This window comes from Triturus cristatus, chromosome 2_1, assembly GCF_964204655.1.
Source record: "Triturus cristatus chromosome 2_1, aTriCri1.1, whole genome shotgun sequence".
Lineage (NCBI taxonomy): Eukaryota > Metazoa > Chordata > Amphibia > Caudata > Salamandridae > Triturus > Triturus cristatus.
The window spans coordinates 1065325085-1065352931 of NC_140581.1; the positions used below are offsets into that span (position 1 = coordinate 1065325085).

General features: G+C 45.5%; 1 protein-coding gene across 12 annotated transcripts in view; it reads right to left on the reverse strand.

Moving 5' to 3' along the window:
• The window catches only part of PPP3CA (protein phosphatase 3 catalytic subunit alpha), a 617342-nt gene that overhangs the window by 180534 nt on the left and 408961 nt on the right, over positions 1-27847 (reverse strand). For all 12 annotated transcript variants that reach the window (XM_085635956.1, XM_085635997.1, XM_085636007.1 and 9 more), the window contains exon 6: positions 26193-26332. In XM_085635956.1, coding sequence (XP_085492082.1) covers positions 26193-26332 — 140 coding nt within the window. The remainder of the gene's footprint in view (positions 1-26192; positions 26333-27847) is intronic.

A 27847-nucleotide genomic window follows, 5' to 3' on the forward strand; every position in this document is an offset into this window, starting at 1 on the left:
AAAGTTAAACTTTGATTTGGTTTAGTTTACGTAAACAAAAATAATGGTATGAACCAGAATATTTTTATCTTTAAATGTTTGCATTTTTGATTTTTATTTGAGGTTTTACTTTTCTGAAGGAATATTGCATATAGTCTATCTACACCATATGTCAAACTGCAATGTCGATTCTAACCCAAAGTGAGACCCAGGAATAGACATGTATACATACATTAAGCCATAATTCACAAGTGCATATCAAAAGAGATCAGAGGTAAATCAATAGCCGACTATGCCTTCTCAACAGGACAAGTGCGGATTATGGCCAGACTGGCTGTAGCAGGCACTGGGCGTTTCCCCCGTTGGGCCACCAGTGTGGGGGCCGGTTTTTGGCCCCTGGGGGGCAGTTTTTGTTACCGGGGGTCGGCAATATTGGCCCCCTGTAACAAAATCATCAGAAACCGGCCCTAACAAACAGCTTGGCCACACACCCCTCCCCTCCAGGGGGGCTGGCCGAGCAATTTACCAGGGCCGGTTTCGGTTCCAGTCCGGCCCTGGTGCAGATGATGTTGCGTAAAACCATGAGATTACATTCTCATCCCGACTGATCCATTCTCTGAAGATACAGCTGGTGGTTTCTCTGGTCATGCCACAGTATCAGACAGTATCCAGAGGTCTAAAATAAATGAGTTATCGAAATATCAAGATAAATATTTTCTTTTCACTATTAAAAAACAAAGGTTAAAGTAACAGTTTAGTTAGGTGAATATGTCAGTGACAACTTTAACGGTTTGAACACAAAACAACAACACAAATCACCAGTTATAGTTAGCAGAGCTACCTATAACTTGCGCCCCGGCAAGCATGGTTTATGACCTCACATATTACATCACTCATGACATGTCCTATGATACCATTTATGACATCTCACATTATATCTTTGATTACACCACTCATAACATCATCCAATGAGAGTGCTAGGCTGTTCAATAGTTTACACAGTGGCAGGTAGCTACCGTATTACCTTTCTACCCTATTTTGTACAGCCTGTGTTTAGCTAATGGCTGTGTTTACAAAACGCATGTGCTCCTAATGCATCTCAAGTGTGTAGAGGTAATAAACAAGTTATAAATCTTTGAATTGAAGAGTTACTCTGAGTGCAGGTGGCAGTTGACTACTTGTGTCAGCATTTTCCACACACTTTTTTGGTTCTGCAGGAAAAGTGTCCAGGGTAAAGATTCTACATAGTAGATATTAAGTATTGTAAGCAGCCTGGAGTTATTAGGAAGAATCATCGCAGCATGACAATTTCTACATAACCTAGAAGACGGAGTGCACCAGGTACTAACCTACGTACATTTACTTCTTTCGATTTAGAAGATGGGCTATCTGAACTTATTTTGCTCCTTTAGATCTTAGTTATTTTAAGCGAATAGTGTCCTTTTTCACACGGGGGAAACAAAGCAAGACATTTAGAACAATTGTCCAATCCCCCCCTGTTTTGCTTCTACCAGGGCTATAATTAGCTCAATACTGGTCAAATATGATTAAAGTCCACCTTGTATAGATCTCATTTTGCTCTTCTTTATTTTCATTTAAATATTAATTTCTTTAATTTATAGTCTTTTTATTCCTTTTTGTTTTTCACAATTAAGTTATCCCTAAAACAATAATTGAAATACATACAATATACACAGTGCTATACAATGTGCTCTTTCGATTGTTCTATAAAAACATAACTTAAATACATACAATATATATATATACAGTTTTTTGTTATTTTTTTCCATTTCCTATTTGGAAACAATCACGCAAATAGGTGCACATATTTGCATCAATGATGTGAGAACATGTCATGAGTGATGCACAATGTGAGGTTATACGCAGAGCAGGGCGGGGGTGTAAGTTAAAGTTAACTCTGGTTCCCTTGCCGAGCATCATTAGGCCCTGGGAAAGTCATACCCTAAGGCCATAAATAACTTAAAAGGTGGGGGGCACTTGGCCCCCTCCCCAAGCCTCCTTAGGCCCTGGGGACCCATACTCCAGGGCCTCTTTTTCACAGGCGAGAGGGGCAGCATAGCCCTCTCCCTGAGCCTATTATGTCCCTGGAGAATTCCTCTGGGGCCTCACTCTAATATAGGTGAAGGCCCCTGTGCACACTCAGAGCACCCACAAACAATGTTAGGAGCCACAAGGGGAGCACCTGGGACCCCTGTGGCTCCAGTCAGCTTCTGCATTCTGCAGGATCCGGCATTGCTCCACCCGCAGGGAGTGGCTATTTATGTTGCTCCCTTTAGGCCGGAGCACTATCTGTTTTAGCACAAAGATGAGAGGCAATACAATCTAAAGAGACGTTCAAGTTTCAATGATCTTCGATTCACTGTTTTCCGGGTGAGCAGAAAAATTATTTATTTAATTTTCTTCACAGCCAAGTAGACACAGCCAATGCGTTTTGTCCTACAAGGGCTTCTTCAGAGCACTGTATTGTGTTTTCACTATATTTAATTCGGAAACGCCAGCACTGATTCTTTGTTGTATTCCTAATCCTTTCGTCCTTCCGGGATTGTTGAACATATATCCAAAGTAGTAACCTTCGAATGTTGAGTTGTTATCAAATCAATTATCACCACTCATTCAGCTCCAAAAGTTCATATTCCTATGTCGGCTAAAGTATTCTTATCGGGTTCGTCCCAAATCGTAAGTCATCACACGGATGTGCCTTGCTGCCTTTCTCTGTCTTCACAGGAGCAATATCTGCTTCTATCCGGCGGGAGCATTATTAAAGCTTCTGTCTGCTGGGAGCAGACTTTGCCATTGGTCCAGTTTGGTCAGTTTTAAAAATGCTCCAGCCAGGCGGGACCAAACACAAATTTCCCTACCTGTGCAGGCTGGGAAACTACTGAGTCCCAGAGGTGGGCTTCCCGGGACACAATAAGTGAGCCGACCCCAAGGGAAGGGGTCCCCGGGGCCATTAGAGACTTTCAAATTCAAAATCCTACCCCGTTATATTATTTTTATATGAGTTCAAGACAGGGAAATAAGTTCCACAGTCCTGTATAGGCTACCTGCAACATTTTCTCATGTCGCTGGCAACCAATCAGAGCATTCGCTACTACGGGAGCGATATGGTCAAAGTGGAAAAAAAGCTCCCTGGACCAATAAGAATGCTCTATTTTTTTTTTTTTTTTTTACACTGGGCAAGAGAACCTCAAACTCAACCGTTCATCAGATATAGAAATAATTTTGAATCCTAATTTCTTAAAAACAACTGAATGGATTTACACCAAAAAGCACAATCTGAGGACCAAGATTTAGTTTCCTGTCAAATCTGGTGTAATTCAATTGAACAGTTTTTGCGGTAGCACTTCTTAAAGAAGTCTATGGAAATGCATGTGAATTTTGCATTTTGGGGCCCACTTTTTTCTATGCCCCTGGAATTTTCAATGCACAAACTATTCCGAATGTAGCACCTTTTTGGAAGGTTTCGTGTAGAATCATCAGATGGTAATATGTTTGCTTAATAACTTTAGATTTTGAGAAAAAAAAATGGTCATCTGATTTGTGTTTGCCATTACATATTTTTCCCCGATTCACTAGAGGTGCAGGGACTTAAAGAATGAAAAACTGCTTATTTACATTTTAACTCACATAGGAATGTTTGCTTACTGCTGCAGATAAAAAAACAATACAACAGAAAAACACTAAGTTTGGCAGCAAAGTAGAACCTAACTCAAGGAGGTTTCTTTGCTTGGTCCTGTGTAAATCCGTTTAGTGGTTTTGAGAAATAACTGCAACAAAATTATCTAAGTGAGCTTGAACAGGTTAAAAAACTAGATGTCTGAACAGTTAGTGAGCAACCTGTCCTTCAAAATAGCACACACACTGCAATGTTTAACCCTTTGAGGTTTGCAGGGATTCTGGGTACGAAAAGGTTAGGGGATCCATGCAGGCCACAACGCCCTGGACCTTTTCCAGGAGTCAGGTTTTCAGAATTGTCTGGGCTTGGTAAGTTCCCCTAGATGGCTGCCGAGCCGGGACCAAAATCGCAAGTGACCCCATTGCAAAACTAGGTCGTTTTGTGACAGATAATTTTGATGCCTCCACAATACGTTTTGGGCTCTTGCCTGCCGCGGGCACTAGGCCTACCCACACAAGTGAGGTACCATTTTTATCAGGAGACCTGTGGGAATGGTGAGTGGAAAGAAATTTGTTTTTTCCCCTCATATTCCAGAACTTTCCATCACAGAAATGTGAGGAAATGTGTTTTTTTAGACAATTTTTTAGGTTTAAAAGGAATTATGGGTAACAGAACTTGAGTGAAAGCCACACAAGTCACCCCAACCTTGAACTCTCCTGGGTGTCTAGTTTTGAAAAATGTACAGGTTTGCTAGGTTTCTCTAGGTGCCGGCTGAGCTAGGGCCCAAAATCCAGAGCTAGACACACTGCAAAAAAAGGGTCAGTTTTCAGTGGAAAAATCTGATGTGTCCATGTTGCGTGTTGGGCCGTTTCCTGTCACAGGCACTATGCCTACTCACACAAGTGAGGTACCATGTTTATCAGGAGACTTTGGGCAATACAGAATAGTACTAGTGTTAACAATTGTCTAAATCTGCATTTGAGCCTTCCAGATGTAAGACAGTCTGTAAAAAAGTCATTTTGAAAATTGCCCTCTAATTCACATGCTTGTATGGGTACCCACAAGTTCAGAGATATGCACATTACCACTGTTTTTTAACTCCATATCTTGTTCCTATTTCAGAATTATATAGGTTTCCTTGATACCTATTTTTCACTCTTAGTATTTTACCAAATAAATTGCTGTATACCCGGTACATAATGAAAACCATTGCAAGGTTCAGCTCTGTTATTGGCTCTGGGTACCTCAGGGTCTTGGTGAACCTAAACCCCCTTTATATTCCCACAACCATAAGGGTCCAGCGTACGCAACGGTATATTGCTTAAAAAAAATCTGCCTTTTTAGTTTACATTAGTTGTATATATGTTCTTAAGCAGGGGCTCTGTGTAGCCCACGAAGACCGCTTACTGTCCATCGGCAGTGCTTATGGCCTTTGTCTCCTCGCTATTCTTTTGTTCTGTTTTGAATACAACAATAAAACAGATTTAAACCATAAAAAATCTGCCTTAGAAGTTGTAGTTTAAAACATAGGCACAAATGGCCGTTTATTCCGACTCAATTTCAATATTTTTTTAATTTCAACTGTTACTTTCTATAGGAAAAATCTTGATGGATATACACAAATGACCTCATGCTGAATTCAGGATTCAGCCTACTTTTCAGAAAGGCATAGCTTTCTGGAATCCACCATTGGTTTCACACCCATTTCTACCACTATCTGGAAGGAGGTTGAAAGCTAAAAAAATATGAAAAATGGTCAATGTCCCAGTAAAATGCCAAAACTGTGATGAAAAATTTGGTTTTCTGACACAGATCTGCCTGGTCCTGAAAGCTGGGAAGATGGTGATTGTAGCACCTTAAACCCCCATTTGTAGGGAAAACATGACATGCGTTTTTCTGCAGCACCTTTTTCCCCATCAAGCCCCCCCCGCCCCCCACACCCACCCGATAATGTAGCTGAATTTGGTTGATTTCTCGTGAACTATCCCAAATATCCCAAACAAAAGGGGGGGGGGGGGGGTTCCGGGGGTGGAGCGGTGGCACTGGGGCAGTGGATTAGGAGAAGGCCTAGCAGCGAAGGGGTTAAGATCTCACAATATTCATATCAATCAACTCCTAAAAGCATAACATCATTAAATATACATAATGAAGTCAGTAAATAATATTATGTTCAAAATTCTCATTGGTAGTATTAATGGTAAGATGATAGGTAAAGTGACTTCGAGGATCATTATTGACATTTGTAGTTGCATGTGTTACAATAAGGATAAGGTAATGAGAATTGCTTTTAGTGTGATTTATGATTTGTATGACAGCTATGGATTGCTGATCTAACCAGAACGATTAATTATAGATTTGTTTTGTAACCATAACTTTACTTTAACTCAGTTTTTAAAGTATGTTTTACACATACACTACAGTTTCTCATGTACATTGTTTATTATTTATGCATTTAGAAGGAGTTCAGAAAAATGTCAATTATGGCGACTGTAGCTGGTGCACAATTAAATGCAAAATCCATCTTTCTTCCTGATATTGTTACTAAGAGAGCTTCATTCTTTTCATACATCAGGGATGGCATATCCATGTGCATATCCAGAGCATGGTGCAGAGGTACAGAACGTCTACTGTATCGTACAATGATGCTTAGTGATTTGGCAGCAGGATCATTCACAGTTCACACAGTTTAGGTCTGGCTGAATTCACATGTACAGTTAAATAATAGTTAGACGTTAGGTTCTTGGTTAACCATTTTAAGTCACACTTTCGACAACCATCTACAGCATGTCCAGGTGCTTAAGAATTGCATACATTCATAGCAATATTCTCTCCTTACAATAAAATTGACTTAATTTAAAAAGATAGTTGAAAGAAATGCAGGAGACAGTAGGACTAAGCGACATTATTATTGAACTGTGTTTGGTAAAACGTTGATTTTAAGTAATGGTAAAATCATTATGATCCAGAATTTGGCATTTCCAAAGTGGAGCAGTTTCTTCTTCAATGTAAAAGGTAGAATCCAAACATAGGAAGGCACATGCTATGGAGTACACAGGGGATGGGGCAATTCTAACTGGATATTCTGCATTGTACGTTCATTCCCCAGAAGGTGGATTCCCGTGTTAGAAAGAACAGGCCTAGAGATCGCAATCTTCCTGCTCACCCTACACTAGGGCTTCTCACTGTTCAACCCTCCCTTCATCACCACCCTGCGTGACCCACACCCTTCCAAAATCTCCTGTTGTATGTCCGGTTTGGAAGTCTTCACTGGAACTAGGAAGGACCCTCTGCTCACCTTAATGATAAGATCAATTTAAGGAGGTCCGCCATTGACCTAAGAAGAAGCACACATTGAAAAACACTGTGGCCAACTGCATGGTTATTACCCACTGACTACAGGAATCGCTGACAGCCATTGCTTAGTTTGAAGTGTAAAATGTGGCAGGGCCCTCGTCAGGCAGCCACTGCAGCTTGCACCATCCATTGCTGCTATCAGCACTGCTAAAGACAGTACTAACAATCATACTCCTAACAAGTGTGACAATTCAGACTATTCTAGGGCCCGCATATCTATACGAATGGCTTGGGTGGCAGGGGTTAGGTATTTTTAAGGTATATTAACAAACCAACAACTGTTGGTGTGCTCATCTCTAGAGGTGGGTGATAAATTCCCCTGCGCCGGCGGACTTTTGCCAACTCTGCGTTACACTTGTAACGTGGAGTTCTGGCAAAACGCCAACTGCCGTCTGCAAGATTTTATGAACGTAGGCTGTCACAACCACTTGCGGTGAGAAAGCTGCCGCTCGTGGAGAGAAAGCTGCTGCTCGAGTAGACAATCTATTCGAGCGGTAGCAGAGAAGAAGTGTCCTCTGGTGAGCCACGTGGTGCCATTTGCACTGATTTTGCTGCACGGAACAAGCTACCGGTGCTAAAAATCAATGCGATGTGACAATTCCGCCCACAGAACTCCACAGAATCTCACTGACTTTTTATGTAACTCCACAAAATTCCGCAGGGGGGAAACTCCACAAGTTCCGCCCACCTTTACTCATCTCTAAATTAGATAAACAGTATCACCATGTGGCAGGCTGTCATATGTCCCGGTGTTGAAAATTAACTGCTGGTGCCAAGCACCGGAGACCCCCATGATCAAAAAGATGACTTTTTAAATCAGCACTTAACAATTACCCTGATCGATCAAAAAACACATGTAGTACCTGCTGAAAATAAGGGTCATCACCAAAATACTCATAAAATTATCACCCCTTTCCTTCATTGCCCCTTCATTACAAATCACTTCTATCCAAGCAAGCTGTTACCAGCGCTCTTCTAGAACTGTCCGCTGCCATTAAACTACTTTAACGAGTGAACCGCACCCAAAAGAAAATGGTGTACCAACATTTATTAATAGGTTATTATGATAGAAAATGACGTTCAACAAACACTAGAATTCACAGCGCACAGAGTGTATACTACATATAGTCCCTAATTTTTTTTATGCTGCAATAAAAAGTTAAGAGATAATACATTGTGATGGTATAAACCACAATTCTGCGAGCTACAGAATACACACGTTTTCCATTCATTACCCACTCTCTGTCTCCCACTTTGCTCACTCCGGCTTTACCCCAAACTCCCAACACCAACCAGTTACAGTTTCTGTGAATGATTCCACTAACACAAAAACGCCTTATGAAAGCAGGCCTAGAATGGCGAAAGGCACTCCTAGAGATCATCTGTCATCTTGATTTTCATCTTTCCAATAAACAATGTATTACACTCCATATAATTTGAGATAATCCTAAAAATAAAGTGTGTTTACTTTGTGTTACAATTTCAAAATGTTGTCAATCACCACATCTTGTTCCTGTTTATCTTTACATGCAAGCCTCTCTAATATGTCCATAGTTCTTCCCCCTTTCCTACAATCTCCATTTCATGTATCTACCCAACCACTTTACTGTGGTTTATTTGAATTGGTAATGGATATTTTCTATGAACCCTTTGCAAAAAAGATCTTTACCTAATTCGAAATATGTCGACTTAAATTGCACATAATCATTGCTGATAAAATGAAAACCAGACTGGATTTTACGAGTTGGATGCTTAACTAGTCAAGCAATGGTTACTAGACAGAAGGTGCTTTTCATGTGGACCTACTTTCATAACTTAACTCATAACTAGAGTCACCATCAATGACCATCTCATATTCTCTGAGAAAATAATTTGTTTGAGTGAAGCAGTTAGGAAGTGTATGTTTTCATGCATGCAGCAAAGACTACATAATCATGGAGCCTTCTGAGCTGCTACTAATCAAGCAATAAAAACTACTCAAAATGTGACAAAATAAAGTGGAATGTAGATGCTGCTCATGCCCGTATTATGAAGTAGCAAATTGTGGAAATTTATGAATGCTCATGACGAGCCCAGCTCGTGATGAGGCACAGTGGAGCCGTCGGGCCACTCCCACGCGTAATTGATTCCACGCCTATGCGGGAGAATCAATTAGTGGGCAGAGTCGTGACGAGCCCAGCTCGCCATGAGCACAGCTCCACTGTGCAGCCACATCGCCGCCGCTGCCACCCCCCCCGCTGGGGAATTACCCCCGCAGCGGAGGGGTTAATAAGAGGTGGCTTTATTTTGATCATGGATGTCTCATCGGATTGAGGATACCAATTTAGATTACACAAAGAAGAAGCCATTACCCAAATAGAGGCGGAAATGAAGTTATTGATGGCCTCTAAATGAATATGCTACTTACCAGTATGCATCTGTTCTTGGCATGTAGGGCTGCTGACATTCATATCTGTGCATAGATCGCCGCCTAGTGTTGGGTCCGGATGTTTGCACGTTGTTGTCCTGGAAGAGTCTTCGAAGTATCCCGAGATAGGTGACTCCTCCCCTGGACCACAGTGCGCATGGGCATCCTCTCCATCCTCAGATTGTTTTTCGCCATTGTGGCAGTGATGGAGTAGATACAGAAAGTGATGACCATGCTATAGAGTAATTCTGAGAGCTGCAGCTGCTACAGGCGCCGGGGAGGAGGGTGGGCGATATGAATGTCAGCAGCCCTACATGCCAAGAACAGATGCATACTGGTAAGTAGCATATTCAGTTCGAGGCATGTGGGCTGCTGAATTCATATCTGTGCATAGAATACATAGCAGTACCTCCTATTAGCGGCGGCCACCAGTGCCAGCTGCAGCAGTCTGAAAAAGAGTTTTGAGAACAGCCTGTCCTACAGCTGCCTGCTGTTTTGAGTGTACATCTACACAGTAGTGTTTGATAAATGTATGTATAGTGGACCATGTGGCTGCTCTACATATTTCCTGTAAAGGAATGTTTCCCAGGAAAGCCATGGATGCCCCTAACTTACGTGTTGAGTGGGCTCGTGGGGGAATCGTTAATGTGCGTTTAGCCTTTTGATAGCAAATTTGAATACATTTAACGATCCATCTGGCTATTCCTGCTTTGGAGATGGCGTTGCCTTTGTGTTGGGGAGAAAAGGCAACGAAAAGTTGTTTAGTCTTCCTAAAGTCTTTAGTTGTGTCTATATAGTACATGAGGGCTCTTTTGACATCTAGTGTATGGAGCATTCTTTCAGCGACATTTTGTGGATTCTGAAAGAAAACAGGCAGTTCAATGGTTTGATTCATGTGGAACTGCGATATAACTTTAGGCATGAATTTGGGGTTGGTACGTAGTACGACCCTGTTTGCGTGAACCTGTATGAATGGCTCTTAAAGGTTAGTGCCTGGAGTTCACTAACTCTTCTTAACGAAGTGATTGCCACTAGGAAAGCTACTTTCCAGGTGAGGAATTGAATCTCACATGAGTGGAGAAGTTCGAAGGGTGGACCCATCAGTCGGGTGAGGACCAAGTTGAGGTTCCACACCGGTGCTGGTGGGTGTCTTGGGGGAATTACTCGTTTAAGTCCCTCCAAGAAAGCTTTGATGGCAGGAACTCTGAATAAAGAGAGGTGCTGCCTGTTCTGGAGATAGGCTGCTATTGCTGTCAAATGGATACGTATTGAGGTGTATGCCAGATTGCATCGGTATAGGTGTAAGAGGTAACAGATTATATTTTGAATGGATGCGTCTAGAGGGTTAATGTCATTTTTGTTGCAGTAAATGACAAACCTCTTCCATTTAGCTGCATAGCAAGCTCTGGTAGTGGGTCGCCTGGCTTCCTTAATGATCTCCATACAGTCAGGTGGAAGGTTTAGGTAGCCAAACTCTAAGACTTCAGGAGCCAGATTGCCAGGTTCAGCTGTTGCGGATCTGGGTGCTGAATTTCGCCATGGTTCTGCGTTAAGAGTGCAGGTTTGATCCGCAGCCTTTGATGCGGCACCACGGAAAGTTCTAGAAAGGTGGTGTACCATGGCTGGCGCGCCCATGTGGGAGCAACTAGGATGAGTGTCAGTGAGTGCTGTCGCAGTTTGCGTGCCACCAGCGGTATTAATGGCGCTGGGGGAAAAGCGTACGCAAATCTGCCGGACCAGTTCATCCATATCGTATTGCCCTGCGACTGTGGATGTGGGAACCTGGCGGCAAAGCTTTGGCATTTTGCGTTTTCGTTTGTGGCGAATAGGTCTATCTCTGGATGACCCCACTGTTGGAAGTACGGTTGGAGTACTGACGGATGTAGCTCCCACTCGTGCATCTGGTGGCTGTGTCTGCTGAGCAGATCCGCCATCTGGTTGTCCTTGCCCGGGATGTGTTCCGCCATGAGTAAGATGTTCCTCTGAATGGCCCACTTCCACATGCTCTGAGCCAGATGAGACAACTGTGGAGAGTGTGTTCCTCCCTGCTTCTGTATGTAGTACATGGCAGTCATGTTGTCCGTCCGGATCAACACGACTTTGTTGCACAAGTGTACCTTGAATGCTTTCATTGCCAGGAAGATTGCCATCAGTTCTAGAAGGTTGATGTGCATCTTCTTTTGTTGTATTGTCCATAGTCCCTGCACTGTGTAATTGAGTACATGAGCTCCCCATCCCTGGAGAGACGCGTCCGTTGTCAGTATTATTTGTGGAACAGGCTCTTGGAACGGTCGGCCCTTGCAAAAGTTTTGTGGATTCCACCAATGCAGAGAGTTTATGCCCGACCGCTCACCAACACTAGGTCTTTTAATTGCCCGTGAGCCTGATTCCATTGACGTGCCAAGCACTCCTGAAGCGGGCGCATATGTAGTCTCGCGTGCGGGACTATGAAAATGCAGGAGGCCATCATGCCTATCAACTGCATGAACACTCGGGCAGGCAGGGAGTGTTGGGGTTTGAACTTTGAGATCAGCATTTGCATGCTGTTGATCCTCACTAAATTTGGCTGAGCTGTGGCTGCCAGAGTGTCTATGGTCGCACCTAGGTACTGTTGTACGTGTGCCGGTTGGAGATGTGATTTTGGGTAATTTAGTGAGAATCCCAGACTGTGAAGAAGGTGAATGGTGAGGGACATGTGGCTGGCACATTGTTGGGCTGACCTTGCCTGAACAAGCCAGTCGTCCAGGTAAGGGTAGACGTGGATGTGTTGTCTCCGTAGATGTGCAGCTACTGTAGCTAGGCACTTGGTGAAAACTCTGGGTGCTGTTGTCACACCGAAGGGAAGGACTTTGAATTGGTAGTGCTGCCCCTGAATAGTGAACCTGAGATATTTTCGGTGTGACGGGTGTATGGGTATGTGGAAGTACGCATCTTTGAGGTCTAGTGTGGCTAGGAAGTCTCCCTGCCTGAGCAGCGGGAGAACCTGCTGTAGGGTGAGCATATGGAAGTGCTTTGAGAGAATTTAGTGGTTGAGGGGTCTCAGGTCTAGTATAGGTCTGAGGGACCCGTCCTTCTTTGGTATTAAGAAGTACAGAGAGTACACCCCTATCCCTTGCTGGTGGACGGGCACGACCTCTATTGCGCCTTTTTGTAGCATACTTAGCACTTCCTGCTGTAATAATGCTAAGTGCTCTGAGGACATAGGACGGTGCTTTGGCAGTATTGTGGGTGGAGTGGAGGTTAATTCGAGACAGTAACCGTGTTGGATAACATCCCTGACCCACCTGTCCGTGGTGATGGTATTCCACGTGGACAGGAACCGCTGGAGTCTCCCCCCGACAGGTGATATGTGGTCGGGGGGAAGGGAGAGGGCGTCACTGTTTGTTCTTGGGTGAGGACCTGGTGTTGCCGTAACCGCGTCCTCTGCCCTTGGTGCTGGAGCCACGATATCCACCTCTGGTGTTTTTATCGTAGGTACTCTGTGTGCCCCCCTTATAGTAGGTTTGCTGTGACCCCTGTCCTCTAGCCGCTCCTCTATTTCCGGGGCGACGAAAGGAGCCACTACGAAATGTTTGCGTTTGCAGAGCCCCCATTGACTTTGCAGTGTCTGTGTCTTTTTTGATCTTTTCTAGGGTGGTGTCAACCTCTGGTCCGAATAAGTAGTCGGGGTTAACAGGCTGGTAGAGGATGTCATTTTGAACCTCAGGTTTGAATCCAGAGATTCTTAACCAAGCGTGTCGTCGTAGAAGGACGCTAGTGTTTATTTCCCTTGCAGCTGTGTCGGCGGCATCCAGTGCACACTTAATGGATGCGTTTGTGAGAAGTTGTCCCTCTCTGACGAGGAGCTCCGCTGCCTCTTTGTACTCGTCTGGTAGATGTTGGAGTAGAGACTCCAACGTGTCATAGTGTGAGCGATCGTAGCGAGCCAGGAGCGCCTGTGTATTGGCAATGCGCCAGATGTTTGCTGCTTGGGCTGCAATCCTTTTGCCGGAGGTCTCCAGCACCTTGGACTCCTTGTCCGGGGGAGGAGCATCACCAGTTGTCTGCGAGTGCGCTCGTTTGCGAGCGTTAGCAACCACGATGGAGTCTAGAGGTAACTGGCCTCTAATGTACATAGGGTCCCCGGGCGCAGGCTTGTATTTTTTCTCGATCCTGGGGTTTATCACCCGTGCCCTGGTTGTTTCCTTGAAAATGTCCTTTGCTGGCTTGAGGACACCTTTTAACATGGGCAGAGTCTTTACGGTCCTCTCTGAGGAGGCGAAAGTGTCCACCAAGAAATCGTCCTCAATTGTGTCCAAGTGGAGTTGCACTCCATGATTAGCTGCGGCACGTTCAATGAGGGCGTTGAAGGCAGCAGTGTCCTCTGTGGGAGATGTTTTTGCGCCATAAAGCTGCGTGTCCTGGGTATCTGTAGCGGCACCCGGGTCTGCAGGGTCATTCCAAGCTTGATCTGGGTCCTGCTGCTCCTCAGGGTCTATATCCCTGGGGTAGGTGGTGTCATCACCCATGTAATCCTCCATTGCGTCCGTGTCGGAGTGCGTTGGAGAGAAGGACTGGGGATCCGGACAGGAGGTGTGGAGGCGTTCATATAGAACTGGTTCCGATTCTGCTGGCAGTTTTTGCTTTAGAGGGATTCTGTAAGAGTCCAAAGCCTGGTCGGAAGTGACCTTCCGCTTTCGGAGCATGAGCCTGCCGGTGTCGGCGTCGATGAATTGGGACGGTGAAGGCCCAGTAGGAGAGTGTGCAGTAGATGTGGACCTTGTCTGGGTGACACGTGTTCGGATCTCGAATAGTTTTGGCGCTGTGGACGGCGGCAGACAAAAAGTGATGTTGGCTGGTGCCGAAGGTGCCTTTTTCGGCTCGGAGCCCGACGTGGCCTGGAGGGCTGCCTGTTCTCTGATACGTTGCAAGGACGCTGCAACTTGTCGCACCGAGAACGCCGAAGGTTCTTTGGTGGCGAGGGGTTCTGTAGAGGTAGGTGTGGACTTCTTCGGAGCCACAGGGTCATCGAGTCGAGGAGAGGTAGTTGCCGTTGACGGCGTCGATGACTGGACCGCAGTCGCTGCCTTTGAAGTGGATTCCGATGGAGCGGCCATTTTAACCTTGGTGGTCGGTGCAGATTGCTTCGGTGCCGGGGGCCGAGGCACTTTGGTAGTACCGATGGCCTTCCTCTTTGGATCGGTGCCGACATCCGCCGCCGCGAGTTCGGTTCCGAAATCCCTTTTGGTGCGGTCGGAGCCGATGGTTTTGGCTGGCGTCGAAGGAGTGGAGGTCTTCGAGCCGACCAGTGCCAGTTTCACTTTTGGTTTCTGTTGAACCGGTGTGACGATTGGTTTCGGTTTCGTTGAAGGGAAACCAGTCTTTTTCGGTATTAATGGCTCTCGCTGGATGTTCGAGGCCGGGCCAGAGGGCGGGGCCGAAGAACTGCGGGATTGATCTCGGGTAAGGCCCGAAGGCGATCCCTCGACCGGAGCCGTAGACTGACGCACTTTAATAGCCTGACGCACTTTAATAGCCTCCGTTTGGACGGGTAGGCCCTGCTCTTCACCAGAGCTATCTTCTTCGGCCCCGAAGGCCTCATCGTAGTCCCCTACCGCATCGTCGGCTTCTTCCCTGTGAAAAAGCTCTTCATCTGCGTCTTCCGATCGGGAATCGTGTTCGGAAGCGGGGCTGGAGTTTGTTTTCCACGCTTTCAACCTCTTCGTCCTCAGTGCTGAAAATGTTGGTCGGGGCCGGTGCCGATTGCTGCGCTTCTAATCTCTCAGCTCGTCGATTCCAGAGAGTCTTCTTGGACCTGAATCGGGCACAGGCCATACATTTCGATTCATCGTGATCCGGAGAGAGGCATTTGTTGCACACCGGGTGGACGTCGATATGTGGATATTTTGCTTGGCAAACAGGACACCGTTTGAATGGGGTCCTCGATTCCATCGTCGATGTAAGGTCGATGGTCGGATGAAACGGATCCGAAAAAAGTTGTTAAAGTTGGTAAACTAGTAAGTAAGCTGTCAATACCGATCGGGAACAGTACAGACGAAAACTAAAGGCCTTTTGGCCTGAAACTAAATTTTCCTAACTTGAGTCAAGATAAGCACATCCGAACCCAATGGCGGAAAAAAACAATCTGAGGATGGAGAGGATGCCCATGCGCACTGTGGTCCAGGGGAGGAGTCACCTATCTCAGGATACTTCGAAGACTCTTCCAGGACAACAACGTGCAAACATCCGGACCCAACACTAGGCGGCGATCTATGCACAGATATGAATTCAGCAGCCCACATGCCTCGAACATAGGAGAAATGGTACCTAAGATCGAACACACAAAATATAGGTCTCCAGCTTCCAAGCAAATATTGCCAGGTCATTCATCTAGGCCACTGTAGAGACCTTCAACCACAGGACATCCATCATGGTCAAAGAAGTGCAGTTCACACAAGTATCTGAAAAATGATTGTCTGTCCAAGAAGTTACTATTAAGACAGGACCCATCAAAATTACTTCTCTGACCAATTTCCTCCTCATCGTTGAAGAGGAACATCTCAACAGAGGAAAAATGAAGGAAAACAGCACCAACACGTATAACAAATTGAAGAGGCACTGAAGAGCGTTATACAGCTTCCACTGTTTCAGCAGGATGAACAAATCTGTTAACAGGGGCACCTGAAAGGATGGTCGATGCTTTGGAATCTCACTGGGTGATTGTGGAAGCATACAACAAATAAAGTTCACAGCTGCTAAGTGGGAAGAAAATGAGAGCATTTGCATCAATAGAGATGAATAGGATGAGGTTGGTCGGCATATCCTAGTCCAGACAAGGATTAGGTTTACGGAGTAGAAGAGTTTCTAGATATAAATGCAGGGTTAAACAAGTGAGACAACAACGAACTACAAAGTTCTTCTATGATGGTGGTACAATGCATCCATGGCAATTTTAGTCCTAAAGCGGCATCTTGATTATACTGAACCAATGTGATCACAAAACGCATTAAATATTTCCACTTACTGTACAGTACATCACACAAAGTACACATTCTTTCGCAACTAGGAATTAAAGATGGCGCACGCAATGCTCCAGAAGGCAATGTATTCAACTAAAGGTAACATATGGGTGGTAACAATTATGACCAATAGACCATTCCATTAGGTCTTTCAAGCAGCTACACACATATATTGTTTCTTTGAGTCAACATTTTAGCACTCTACTGAGAACATAGAAGCTCATGTGTTGAAATCCTAAACTTGCAGGAGTACCCATTCTTTAGTAGGTATTTCTGCAGAAGAGAAGAAAAATAGGCACCAATACTTGGTCAAGGCACTGGGCTCTTGTTTTGCACTTCCAGATATCTGGCCGATTCACCTCACCAATGTAAATTAATTTTGTTCAAAATCTGACATATCTGGCACAACTGCCAGAGCGCTTCACTATCAGAGGCCTTGAAGAATTTACAAATAAAAGGGGTTTGATAACAATTCTCTGTGGCCTAATGATGCCTTTTTTTGCAGCACAGCACATTATAATGCAATATTCTGACATGTCTCCTTGCTTTTAGGTTACAAAGGAAATTGCAGTCAACGTTTGTGATTGAAAATTACTTCTTTGTAAAAGTATGGCATCAGATTTAGACAGTTTGGCAGCTGATTGCCCTCTGGAGCAGTGGAATATCGCGAAACTTCCTGAAGCAAGTCAGGAATCTGAGATGTAATGCTACTTGCCAGGTTCAATCACTGGGAAGATTAACGTGTATTGTACAGTGAAGCTGTTTGCTCTATCCACATGCTTATGGTCTCCATATTTGAGAAGGAAGGAACAGGGTGAGAGACACTATGGACAAATCAGATACTTACAAGCTCCTTTGCACCTGCAACAAAATCTTACTTAAGAACTGAACAGTTGGCATTTTGAAAGGCCATGACATTTAGAGCAGCTTCCATTTATTTACTTTGTGTAAAAGGATTCATATTTCTCCAAGCATGTTGCCAAGGACAGTTTGTAGCGAAAGTGAGGGGAGAGAGACCGGTTCATCTGTTGATATGGCTAGATGGGTGGTAGACTCTAAGGTTAAAGGTTGCTGGAGCTGGTTTCCTGTGGGGCCCCCGATTCTGAAATGAGCATTTAGCAGTCACATAATGTTTATATGCACAGGAAATACATCTCATGCGTCCCCTTGACAGGTGCTCTACATGTTTTGGAATACGTTGCTCTTCATTTGAGTATTTAACTCAGCTTAAAATATTGTCTTCCAAAAATGGAGACTTAAGGTTCCCAAGTCCATGCTGTGGGATGACTAGCAACTGGTGGTAGATGGTTACTAGTCCTCTGTACATACCTTTTCTTTTTATCTGCAGCCCAAGATGGTGAGGCTTTCTAATGTTCCTCTATACACATTCGCATAGTGTTACGACTTGGAACCCAGACAATTCAACAATGCAAAATATATGAACTATGTAATGATCTTGAGAGGTTGGAGGAGACACCGGTTTGTTGTCACTCCAGTGAATGTGTAGCTCCATGCATGTGGTTTGTTATATAGGACATCTTCGATTTTTAGGATAGCCCCTTGTAGGGGGATGTGGCAGAGCTGAAAAAGTAGGCAGGGTGATGGACTAGTCTACATGAAAAGGAGTGATGACTTTCGGTAGAAAGGAAGCTCTAGTCTGTGGAACCAGTTCTCAGCATAGGTGGTCAGTTATGGAGGCTTAGATGACAAAGCCTGAAGCTCACTGAACCTCCGGGCAGATGTTATTGCCACCAGGAAAGCTGTCTTGATGGTAGGGAGCCCCAGAGGACAGTTGTGCAAGGGTTCAAAGAGAGCACACATCAGAAGCGTCCAGACAAGATTAAGGTCACACTGAGGCATGATGAAGGGAGATGGAGGAAACCTATGTTGCAAACCTCAAGAATTTATGAATAGGGCATTTGAAGAGGGAACAGCAGAAAGGCTGAGATAGCAGAAAGATAACCCTTTAAGGTGACCAGAGCAGAGTCCTGCTGGGTAAGGGAAAGAATAAAGAGAAGAACCTGAGAAAGGGGCGCAGAAAGGGGGTGAATCTGCTTTTTTACACACCATGCCACAAACTTGCCCCAATGGCGGGTGTATACCGATTCGGTGAAGGGACCGTCTGGCTGGCAGACAAACATTGCAGACTTTGGGTGGAAGGTCGAAAGCGGTCAACTGTCACTGGTCAATCTCCACATAAGAAGGCGGAGTGTGGACAGGTTCGGGTAGAGAACCATCCCCTGCGACAAAAGGTCTGCCCTAGGAGGCAGCCTGATCAGAGGACCGATGGCCATGCTCAACAGCTTGGGATACCAAACTCTGTGCCGAGTCCGGAACCATAAGGATGAGTAGGGTCTGGTCATCTCAGATCTTCTTGATACCTCTGGGCAGGAGTGGTATGGGTGGAAAAGCATATAGGAGGCCTGAGCTTCACTCAAGACGAAAAGTGGCTTCAAGGGAGAGCCGCTTTGGGAACTCCAACGCGCAGAACGGCTAACACTGTGTGCTCTCAGTGGTGGCAAACAGATGTAACCAAGGCTCTCCCCACTGATGAAAGAGGCCTTGCACCATCTCAAGATGGAGACACCATTTGTGATCTGCTAGGCATCTTCAGCTGCCCTGGCATTCAGAGAGTCCGCCAGGTGTTAAACCGCAAGGGAAATGCCCTGATGTTCCAGTCATATCCAGAGACGCAGGTCTTCTGGACAAAGGGGTCCACGACCCCACCTCAACCTGTTTTTGCAGTACGAATTCGAAAGGGGTTTTGGGGTGGTGCACCACCAAGTAGGTTTGTCAGTAAATTACACCAAGTGGTCTGTAGTTGGTATATAAACAAAGTCTTTATTTTAATTCAGTTGTTGAAACAAAGCCTCAGCCAACGCGTTTCGTTCAGAAATGAACTTCGTCAGGGCATGAGTAACAATGCAAGTGCAATCCAATAGCGCCGGGGTTCATGTAAACCAGGACTCGTCTTCTCGATAGGTTACGAAATGTGCTGGGTGAACAGTCCTTTTCAGTCATCCAGTACCACCATGATAAGGGCACTGTACACGTATCTGTGATAAGACGGTAGTTCGCGTCCTCCCAGACGCGAACTACCGTCTTATCACAGATACGTGTACAGTGCCCTTATCATGGTGGTACTGGATGACTGAAAAGGACTGTTCACCCAGCACATTTCGTAACCTATCGAGAAGACGAGTCCTGGTTTACATGAACCCCGGCGCTATTGGATTGCACTTGCATTGTTACTCATGCCCTGACGAAGTTCATTTCTGAACGAAACGCGTTGGCTGAGGCTTTGTTTCAACAACTGAATTAAAATAAAGACTTTGTTTATATACCAACTACAGACCACTTGGTGTAATTTACTGACAAACCTACTTGGTGGTGCACCACCCCAAAACCCCTTTCGAATTCTCACTGATCTGCTTGGCAGTTAGCATCCATCAACGGCGGATGCAGGGGTGTTAGTATGCACACCATCATCTAATACTATTCTATTTACATTGGGAACTCAGTAAGGAGGTGCAGTCTTTGGAGTCCGCCGTTAATCCTGTTTGCCTTAAGTCTGTTTTTGCAGTACCATATGGCGCTGGTGTTTTCCATGAACACCTTCACTAGCCTTCCTTTGATGGAGGGTAGAAAGGCTTTTAATGTAAGCCGGATTGCCTAGAGCTCCAGAAGGCTGATGTGGTGTCTGGATTCCACCGGAGACCAAAGGCCTCTGATCTCCAACTCTACCAGATGGCAGTCCCATCCCAGGAGTGACACATCTGTCACCACTATCAGATCTGTTTGGAAGGAGAGGGGTCTGCTGCTGACCTAACCTCAGTTTGTTAACCACCACTGCAGATCTTTTGCAGTTCCCTCTGAGATCTGGACCAAGTCGGGGATATTTCCCTGATGTTGTGCCCACTGGAACTTCAGGTCCCACTGCAGATCCTGCAGATCCCAGCAGGTATGTGTCACAAGCAGAATACAGGAGGCCATGAGGCCCAGCAGCCTCAGAGTCCATCTCTCTGAAATCCAGGATAGACGTTGAAACATCGTTATCATAGTCTGCATATGCGGGACTCACCATTCAGGAGCATATGCCTGAAACTGCACCAGTTCAGAAAAGCTCTGATAAAGTGGAGCATCTGAGAAGGATTCAGGCGAGACTTTGGCAAGTTTGATAGTAGAGCCCAGAAAATGCAGGTGATCTGCCATTGTCTAGAGGTGGAAGACGACAGTCTGCCTTCAAAAGCTAGTCATTAAGACCGGGGACCCATGAACCTCGAAGATGAGCTGCAACCACTGCCTTCACCTTGGTTAACACCCGAGGTGCACTGGTAAGGCCAAAAGGGAGCACTACAAACTAATAATGCTTATGGCCCAAAGTGAACAGCAGGTAATGCCAGTGGGCAGGCAGGATGGGAATGTGGAAGTATCTGTCCTGCAAGTCCAACACTACCATCCAGTCTCCTGGGTCCAGGACTGCAAGCATTTTGAACTTCTTCTAAAGGAAGAAAATGAGAGGGTGCAGATCGAGGATGGCCCCCCTCCTACTGGGCATCAGAAAGTTGGTGGGAATAGCAACCATGACCTAATTCTGGCATCTGCACCCTTTCCCTGGCTCCCTTGCCTAAGAGAGCCGTCACTTTCTGGCGGAGAAAAGAAAGATGGTCCGGCGTGAGCCTGTTGCTAACAGATGGCATGGGTGGAGAGGTAGTCTTTAAGAGGAGAGAGTAGCCCCTCGGGACAATCTGCAGAACCGATTAGTCTGATGTTTTAGACCTTCAGTGGGGCAGGTGATGGCATATCCTGCCTCCCACTGGGTGCCCATGAAGGTAAGGGGGCAGATCATTAAGATTTGGAGGCTCCAGAAGCCGGGGGAGGTGGTGTGGACAGGCCCGACCTTTTGCTGCCCAGAACACAAGGTCTGTGGTCATTACATCCTCTGCCATGCAGAGGCTAGGAAGCTTGCACGCTGCAGTGGTTAATAGGGTATAGAAGTGGCTGGAAGCCCCTTCTGTCGCCACAAGAGGAGCGATTGGCAAATTGGGGGTGGTGAAGGGAATGAAAGGCCCAAGGACCTGGATGTAGCCCTGCCGTTCTCAAAGCGATCCAGCGCCAAATCTGCCTGGTCTCCAAAGGGACATGAGCCATCAAAGGGCATATCCATAAGCGATGCTTTGACATCCCCAGAAAAGCCAGTCATCCTCAGCCCTGCGTGGTGCCGTAAGGCCACTGTTGATTAAACTGCTCTGCCCAGCGAGTTGGTGGTATCCAGCCCACATCGAATGGTGAACTTGACTGCATCACTCATCAGCAACAGCTTGGGAGAGGACGACACAGGCCTCCTCCGGGACGGGCAGCAGCACTGGCGCAACCGTATTCCACAGGGCATGGGAGTAGCATCACAAAAGGCACATGGTGTTGACAGCCTGCAGTGCCAGGCTTGCGGAAGAAAACATCTTCCCTAAGGTGTCCTTTCTCTTGGATTCCCTATCTGGGTGTACGGTAGGGAATGCACCAAGATTTACGTGGGAAGTGGAGACTTGGACCACCAAGCTTTCCAGGGTGGGGTGCTGTGTGAGGAAGTTGGGGTCCCCTGGAACAGGGTAGCGGCTGTGAGAAATCGCCCTGTTCACAGGGGCCCCTGTGCTGAGCTTTGACCAGGTCCCAAGCAGGAAATCGGCAAGGGACGCATTAAAAAGAAGGTATTTCGAAGAGGTCACCCCCAGTTGAAGCACTTCGGTAAAGACGTTAGGCTTGCCCGCCACAGAGAGCAGGCTAAGGTCCAGGACTTCGGACACCCTTCTCACCACCATTGCAAAAAGGCGCTTTCTCCCCCATAGCCACTGTAGAAGGAGAAAGCACGCCAGAGTCTGCAGAGGTGTCCAGTTCTCTGACTTCTGCCAAATCCTCCCACCAGTACATGCCTTGGTCAAAATGCTGGTTTCTTCGGGGTCCAGCGACCCCTCTCAATCCTCTCTGAGTCTTAGCCCATAAGAATAGGGCTCAGGCTCTGGAGTCGGGGATCAGAATGGATGTGGCGCCTGGAGCTTCGACATCGGGACCGACATTGGGGAAGGTTGAGGTGTCACAACTAACAGCGGTACTGGTCCATCCATGGATCAAAGGGGCCCGACCGGTGCTGGGCCCGTCTATGTGGATCCAGTACAGGCCCCTCCCAAACCAAAGAGGCCTGAAGGTGCACCAGTAGGAGCAGGTTGTTCTAATATGAGGCTCATTGCCTCATAAAACTCATGAAGTTCAGTGGGCATCTCTCTGGCTCCAGAATGAATGAATGAATGAATATAAGTTTTGTAGAATGCGAACTTAGCACAGGGGCATCAAGGCGCTGCAGAAAGAGATCAGAGTAAGAGATGTCTATAGAGTTCAGAGCTTAAAGGTTAGGACAGGTGAAAAATTAGGACAGGTGAAAAGCCAGGTCTTCAAGGACTTACGAAATGAGGAATGGGTTCCCAGGGTGGAAATTGGGGAAGGAAGGGAATTCCACAGATTAGCCCCTATTAACGAGAAAGCCCTCTCCCCCTTCACCCACCTAGCTTTCCTAACCCTGGGAACTGTTACCCGGTTCTTGCTTGCAGATCTCAAGTCCTTGCCGGGAAGATATCTTTGAAACATTTTGTTGACGCCTTCTGACCCCCTGTTGTGGACGGCCTTGTGGACCAGGCATAAGGCTTTAAAAACAATTCTCTTCCCCAACGGGAGCCAGTGCAGGCTTCTAATGGTAGCTGAAACTGAGTGGAATTTAGGGAGTCCCATCACCAGCCTAGCGGCGGAATTCTGTACCAATTGAAGTCGATGAAGATTACCTTGTTTATCCCTAAATAAAGGGCATTGCAGTAGTCTAACCTAGACACCACAAGGGCCACCACTGCCTGTTTCCGTGATGAAAGGGAGAGAAAACGAAAGATCTTCCTGAGAGTCCGTATCATCCCAAAACAGGTAGAGACAGTTCTATTTAATTGTGAGCCCAGGGAAAGAAAGGAGTCCACAATGATGCCTAAATTCTTGGCACTAAGACAGGGGCAAGGGCAAGATCCAAGAGATTCTCAACTCAGGGAAGCACGGAGACAGCCCAGGCGCTGGATCAACTGTGGATCAGGCCTAAAATGTTGATTCTCCCATGTCTCGTCGGCCGACAGACAAGGTGATCAATATGTTGCTCTTCTTTTTGTGATAGGACTTACCCGAATGACCCATGACCCGACAACTGCGAGTGTGACAAAGACTTTGGGCTCTGCAAAGCGATCCTGGGACCTTCTTCTCAACAGGAATGGATACCGTTGTGGCGTCACAGTCGAGCAGCCAGAATCTTGAGGGACCACTCCCTCAAGGCCTTCAGGTTCATGGCATGGCAGTCGACACAGGTCTTAACGTCTTGGTCACTCTCGAGGTACCAAAGACAAAACATGATGCGATTTGAGCTTGTAATTGGCATTCCTAGAGGACATTCTTGCCACATCACAAGAAAAACTACAAAAAAATAACACTTGTCAAAAAAAGCTCATTCAAAAAGTAACTCTATAGAAGTGTTCGGAGTAGTGGGGAAAGTAAAACGGATGTCAGCGCGCTGGGATGGTGCCTACATAGGCCCTGCACCCGTCAAATCCAGCGCAGGCAATGCCAGGGAAAGCTGGTCAACACCACCTACCAGCGTGCAGGGGGTGCTGCTCACGAAAATAAATACAGATCCAGTCTGATGCCTGGGGATAATTCTAAAGTAAAGAATCTGCTGTTCTAAGTCTCTGTCAGATTCCCAGTTCCAGTGTGAGATAGAAGGGCAAAATCACAAAAGAGAATTAAAATGTTCTAGGACAATAACTGGAAAGAAATCTAAATGCAAGAAAACAGAGCTAGTAAATTAACATCATGACTTAGTAAGCAGATACAATGGCAGACTAAAAGTTTTGCATCGCCTTATGGACATCAGCAGCAAAATAGTTATATAATACCCTGGGGTATCTGTCGAAAACCTAATGCAACGGCCAAAGAACCAGTGTGATTGCCTAATGTCAAAATGCAATAGCCAACACAGCAGTGGCATAAAACCACCTTAGACAACATAGGACTCCCACAGAGTTGAGAGTGATCAAGTTTACGAACATGTAAACAGGTTGAAAACAAGAGACATGATGAAATTAGTAAATGATTCCCCAACTCTAAGTTGACCCTCATCCAGTTAATTTGTCATTCTTCCACATAGCGCCCAATAGTGCATTGTTACGAGCAGTGCAGCTCACAGAAGTCCACACTTACACCCAGAAGCAGGCAGCAAACAGTGGCACTAGACACACACACAACCTAAGCAGTGGACAGAGGAGGACACAGTGGCAAAGCACCCGCCAGACCACACCTTCCTCCTTTATAAAGTGTATACACAAGCCTACTGTACAACTCATAGCACAATGGACGTGGTTCTGTAGGACTGTACAATGGGCAGCTGACCTATTCATTTGAGTCAAGGAAAAATTACTTTTAGAACAATTTCCATACATCATCCCAAACCTACTTTTTAGTGGACTATCTGCCTGGTCACTAAAGCATATATGATAATCGGGGCAGTTTCCTAGCCTAAAATTCAAGGAAAAAGTGAAAATTCTTGAATAGATATAAATTGTCACAATTACGAGGCCCTTTTTGCATAAAACGTTATTTCAGAATGTATCATTGTAGGATAACTTTGGAATCAATGTGAGTTCTCATTTTTTAAGATAGACTGTAGTAATCAAATCCACATCCAGAATGTAGTTTAAAGTAGATTTATTCAAGTTGGTTACAAGATGTAGGTTCAGCAGTATTCAGCCCCACCAGGAGCAGCCAGGCGCTCAGCCCATCTCCAACTGTGAGTTCCCACTCCCAACATTCCATCTTGCATCATTTAGGCAGCATTCCACTGGCCCATCATGAACCATAACAAACCAGGATACTACATATCCTCCTTTGTTCCAAAAAGAAAACAAAAGGAACGCCAACATTTAGAATAACAAGAGAGAAAGAGAGCAGAAGCTAGACGCAGGCTAATGAAACGAGAAGAACGAAAAGCCCCAGAGAGAGTAGGGGTAAAATATATTAAAAGGAGACGAGAGATAATAACATAAACCAAACTCATCTTCCCTTCCAAAGATAGGAACGGAACAGAAACACCAGAGGGCAAAGAATAGAAGGAGAAACCATTAATGACTGTCCTCTGCACACCCACTGGCCAGGTAGGCATGCATCCCATCCTCGTCGCCAATAAAATGTAGTAATCAAATCCACATCCAGAATGTAGTTTAAAGTAGATTTAGTCAAGTTGGTTACAAGATGTAGGTTCAGTAGTATTCAGCCCCACCAGGAGCAGCCAGCCAGGCGCTCAGCCCATCTCCAACTGTGAGTTCCCACTCTCAACATTCCATCTAGCATCATTCAGGCAGCATTCCACTGGCACATCATGAACCATAACAAACCAGGATACCACATAGACATTTCACTCACAGGGCACTGTCGTCTTATTTCTTTTTACATGATGTATGCAACACTTTTTTGAGAGTTCCTTCTTACACATACGGAAGAGGAATATTTCACACAAATATATTGATTCAAATGCATATATTTCAGGTAATCAACAAACCGACTGTCTCCTAGCTTTTATATAAGGTTTGCTCACATTTAAGAATTTCGCTCACCTCTGTGTGAGATTTGCAAATATGCGCACTTTATTAGATGTCGTTTACACGAGCTGGAGGTTATAAGTTAAACAAACTCGAACATGAAAAAGCAGAATCTTGCAACTGTAGTAGACAGAGATCTCATTACTCACCTGTAGAAGTATGAACACCCTCTAACTGTGTTGTGAGTGAAATGTTCCTGAGTCTTTTCATTGCCAAAGTCTTCTAGGGGGTCTGACCACAAAATATCACACATGGGACCATAGGCAGGTGGTTCTTTGAATCGATCTAACTGAAAACAAATAAAACAACAAGGAGAAAGTGAATCCCCTTTATAAGCAAAAATAAACAAAAAAATACATCAGATGAAAATCACCTTGAAAGACATTAACGTTTTTATTCTTCTGTCACACAATGACAGCAAGCAATATCAGAATGCGCTGAGTAAACCCAGAATGCCAAGGCACAAACTTAAAAATTAAATGACGGCATCAATGTGTGCAACATTTCAATGGAAAACGCATGCTATCAAGCAAAGAGAATAAACAGTTCTGAAAATGAATTACAGTTTAACAAGTTACATTCGTAACAAGCATTTGCATTGCAATAGGTCTCGTATTTACGCAAGTTTGAGCTATTGACATTGTAAATGACAATGGCTTGTATTTTTGTTTTCGTTTTAAAAACATAAATAAAAGGCATTGTCATTTACAATGCCAATAGCTTAAACTAGCGTACATGCGAGACCTATTGCATTGCAAATGCTTGTTGTTTTTCTGAAGCGTGTTGTTCCTGTGCCTGGTATTTCCTGCCCAGTGTCACTCACTTTGTGTGCCCCTGCCCTACTATCGCTCTTCATAGCTCCCTGCAGCTCCCGCTCCGCCCCAGCTGTGGTCACTGGACTCTATTTCCACAGGGCCCTGGAGCCATAATCTTCCAGACTTCCTGGCCTCGAGGCCCTCTGTTCCAGGGCTCCCTGGATTGGGTCAGTACTGACACAGACAGAGAGAGAGGCAGAGAAACCAGCCCGCTGGTATGCAGTAAGACGGGGATAATCTAGGGGGTGACACACATGGGGGAGCAGGGGACGCACAGCTGTCAACTAATAGCTCTCCTGTCAGTGAGAAGCAAGCGCATGATCCGGTGTTTCCGTTTCTGGACAGGCCTTGCGCTGCTCCGCCCCTCTCAGAGGCAAGTGTTCTCAGAACTGTGTCCACGAGGACTGCAGGGACGGTGATTCCCCCCCCCCCCCTTATTTACAATGGCAATAGCTCAACTCTTGTAGATGCAAGACCTATTTCACTTCAAAAAAGCAGTCGCCATTATCCGGGGCTGCTTGAAAGAGAAAGTGGGCATGGTGAGGAAAGCATGTTGTGCCCACAGTAGGAGAAACCCATTACGAAAAGATTGCTTACAGAGTAAATAAGACATGCCGTGTCGCATCCTAAGTAAAGCGGCCAGTCGCCGAAGGTGTTCACAAATGCAGACAAGGCGGTACCAAGGAGGGACTAACAACAACTCGCAAGCCAGCGTTTATGAAGGACAATGACACAAGCCAATGAAAAATATTGGGGGAGAGTGGGTGGAGCTTCTCTTACATACCCCATTACAACAAGTCTCGCAGAGCAGTGCATGCTCGCTGACTCAAGATTGACCTACAAACTATCAAAAAAACATGTCTGGTCATGTAAATAAGATTCTGATTTTGTAGCTCCTTGATAAGGTGTTGAAATTTAGGAAATTTATCTTACAATCGCACTCATTCAACAATAACAAAATTCAGATTTCATTATTCAACATTAAGGCC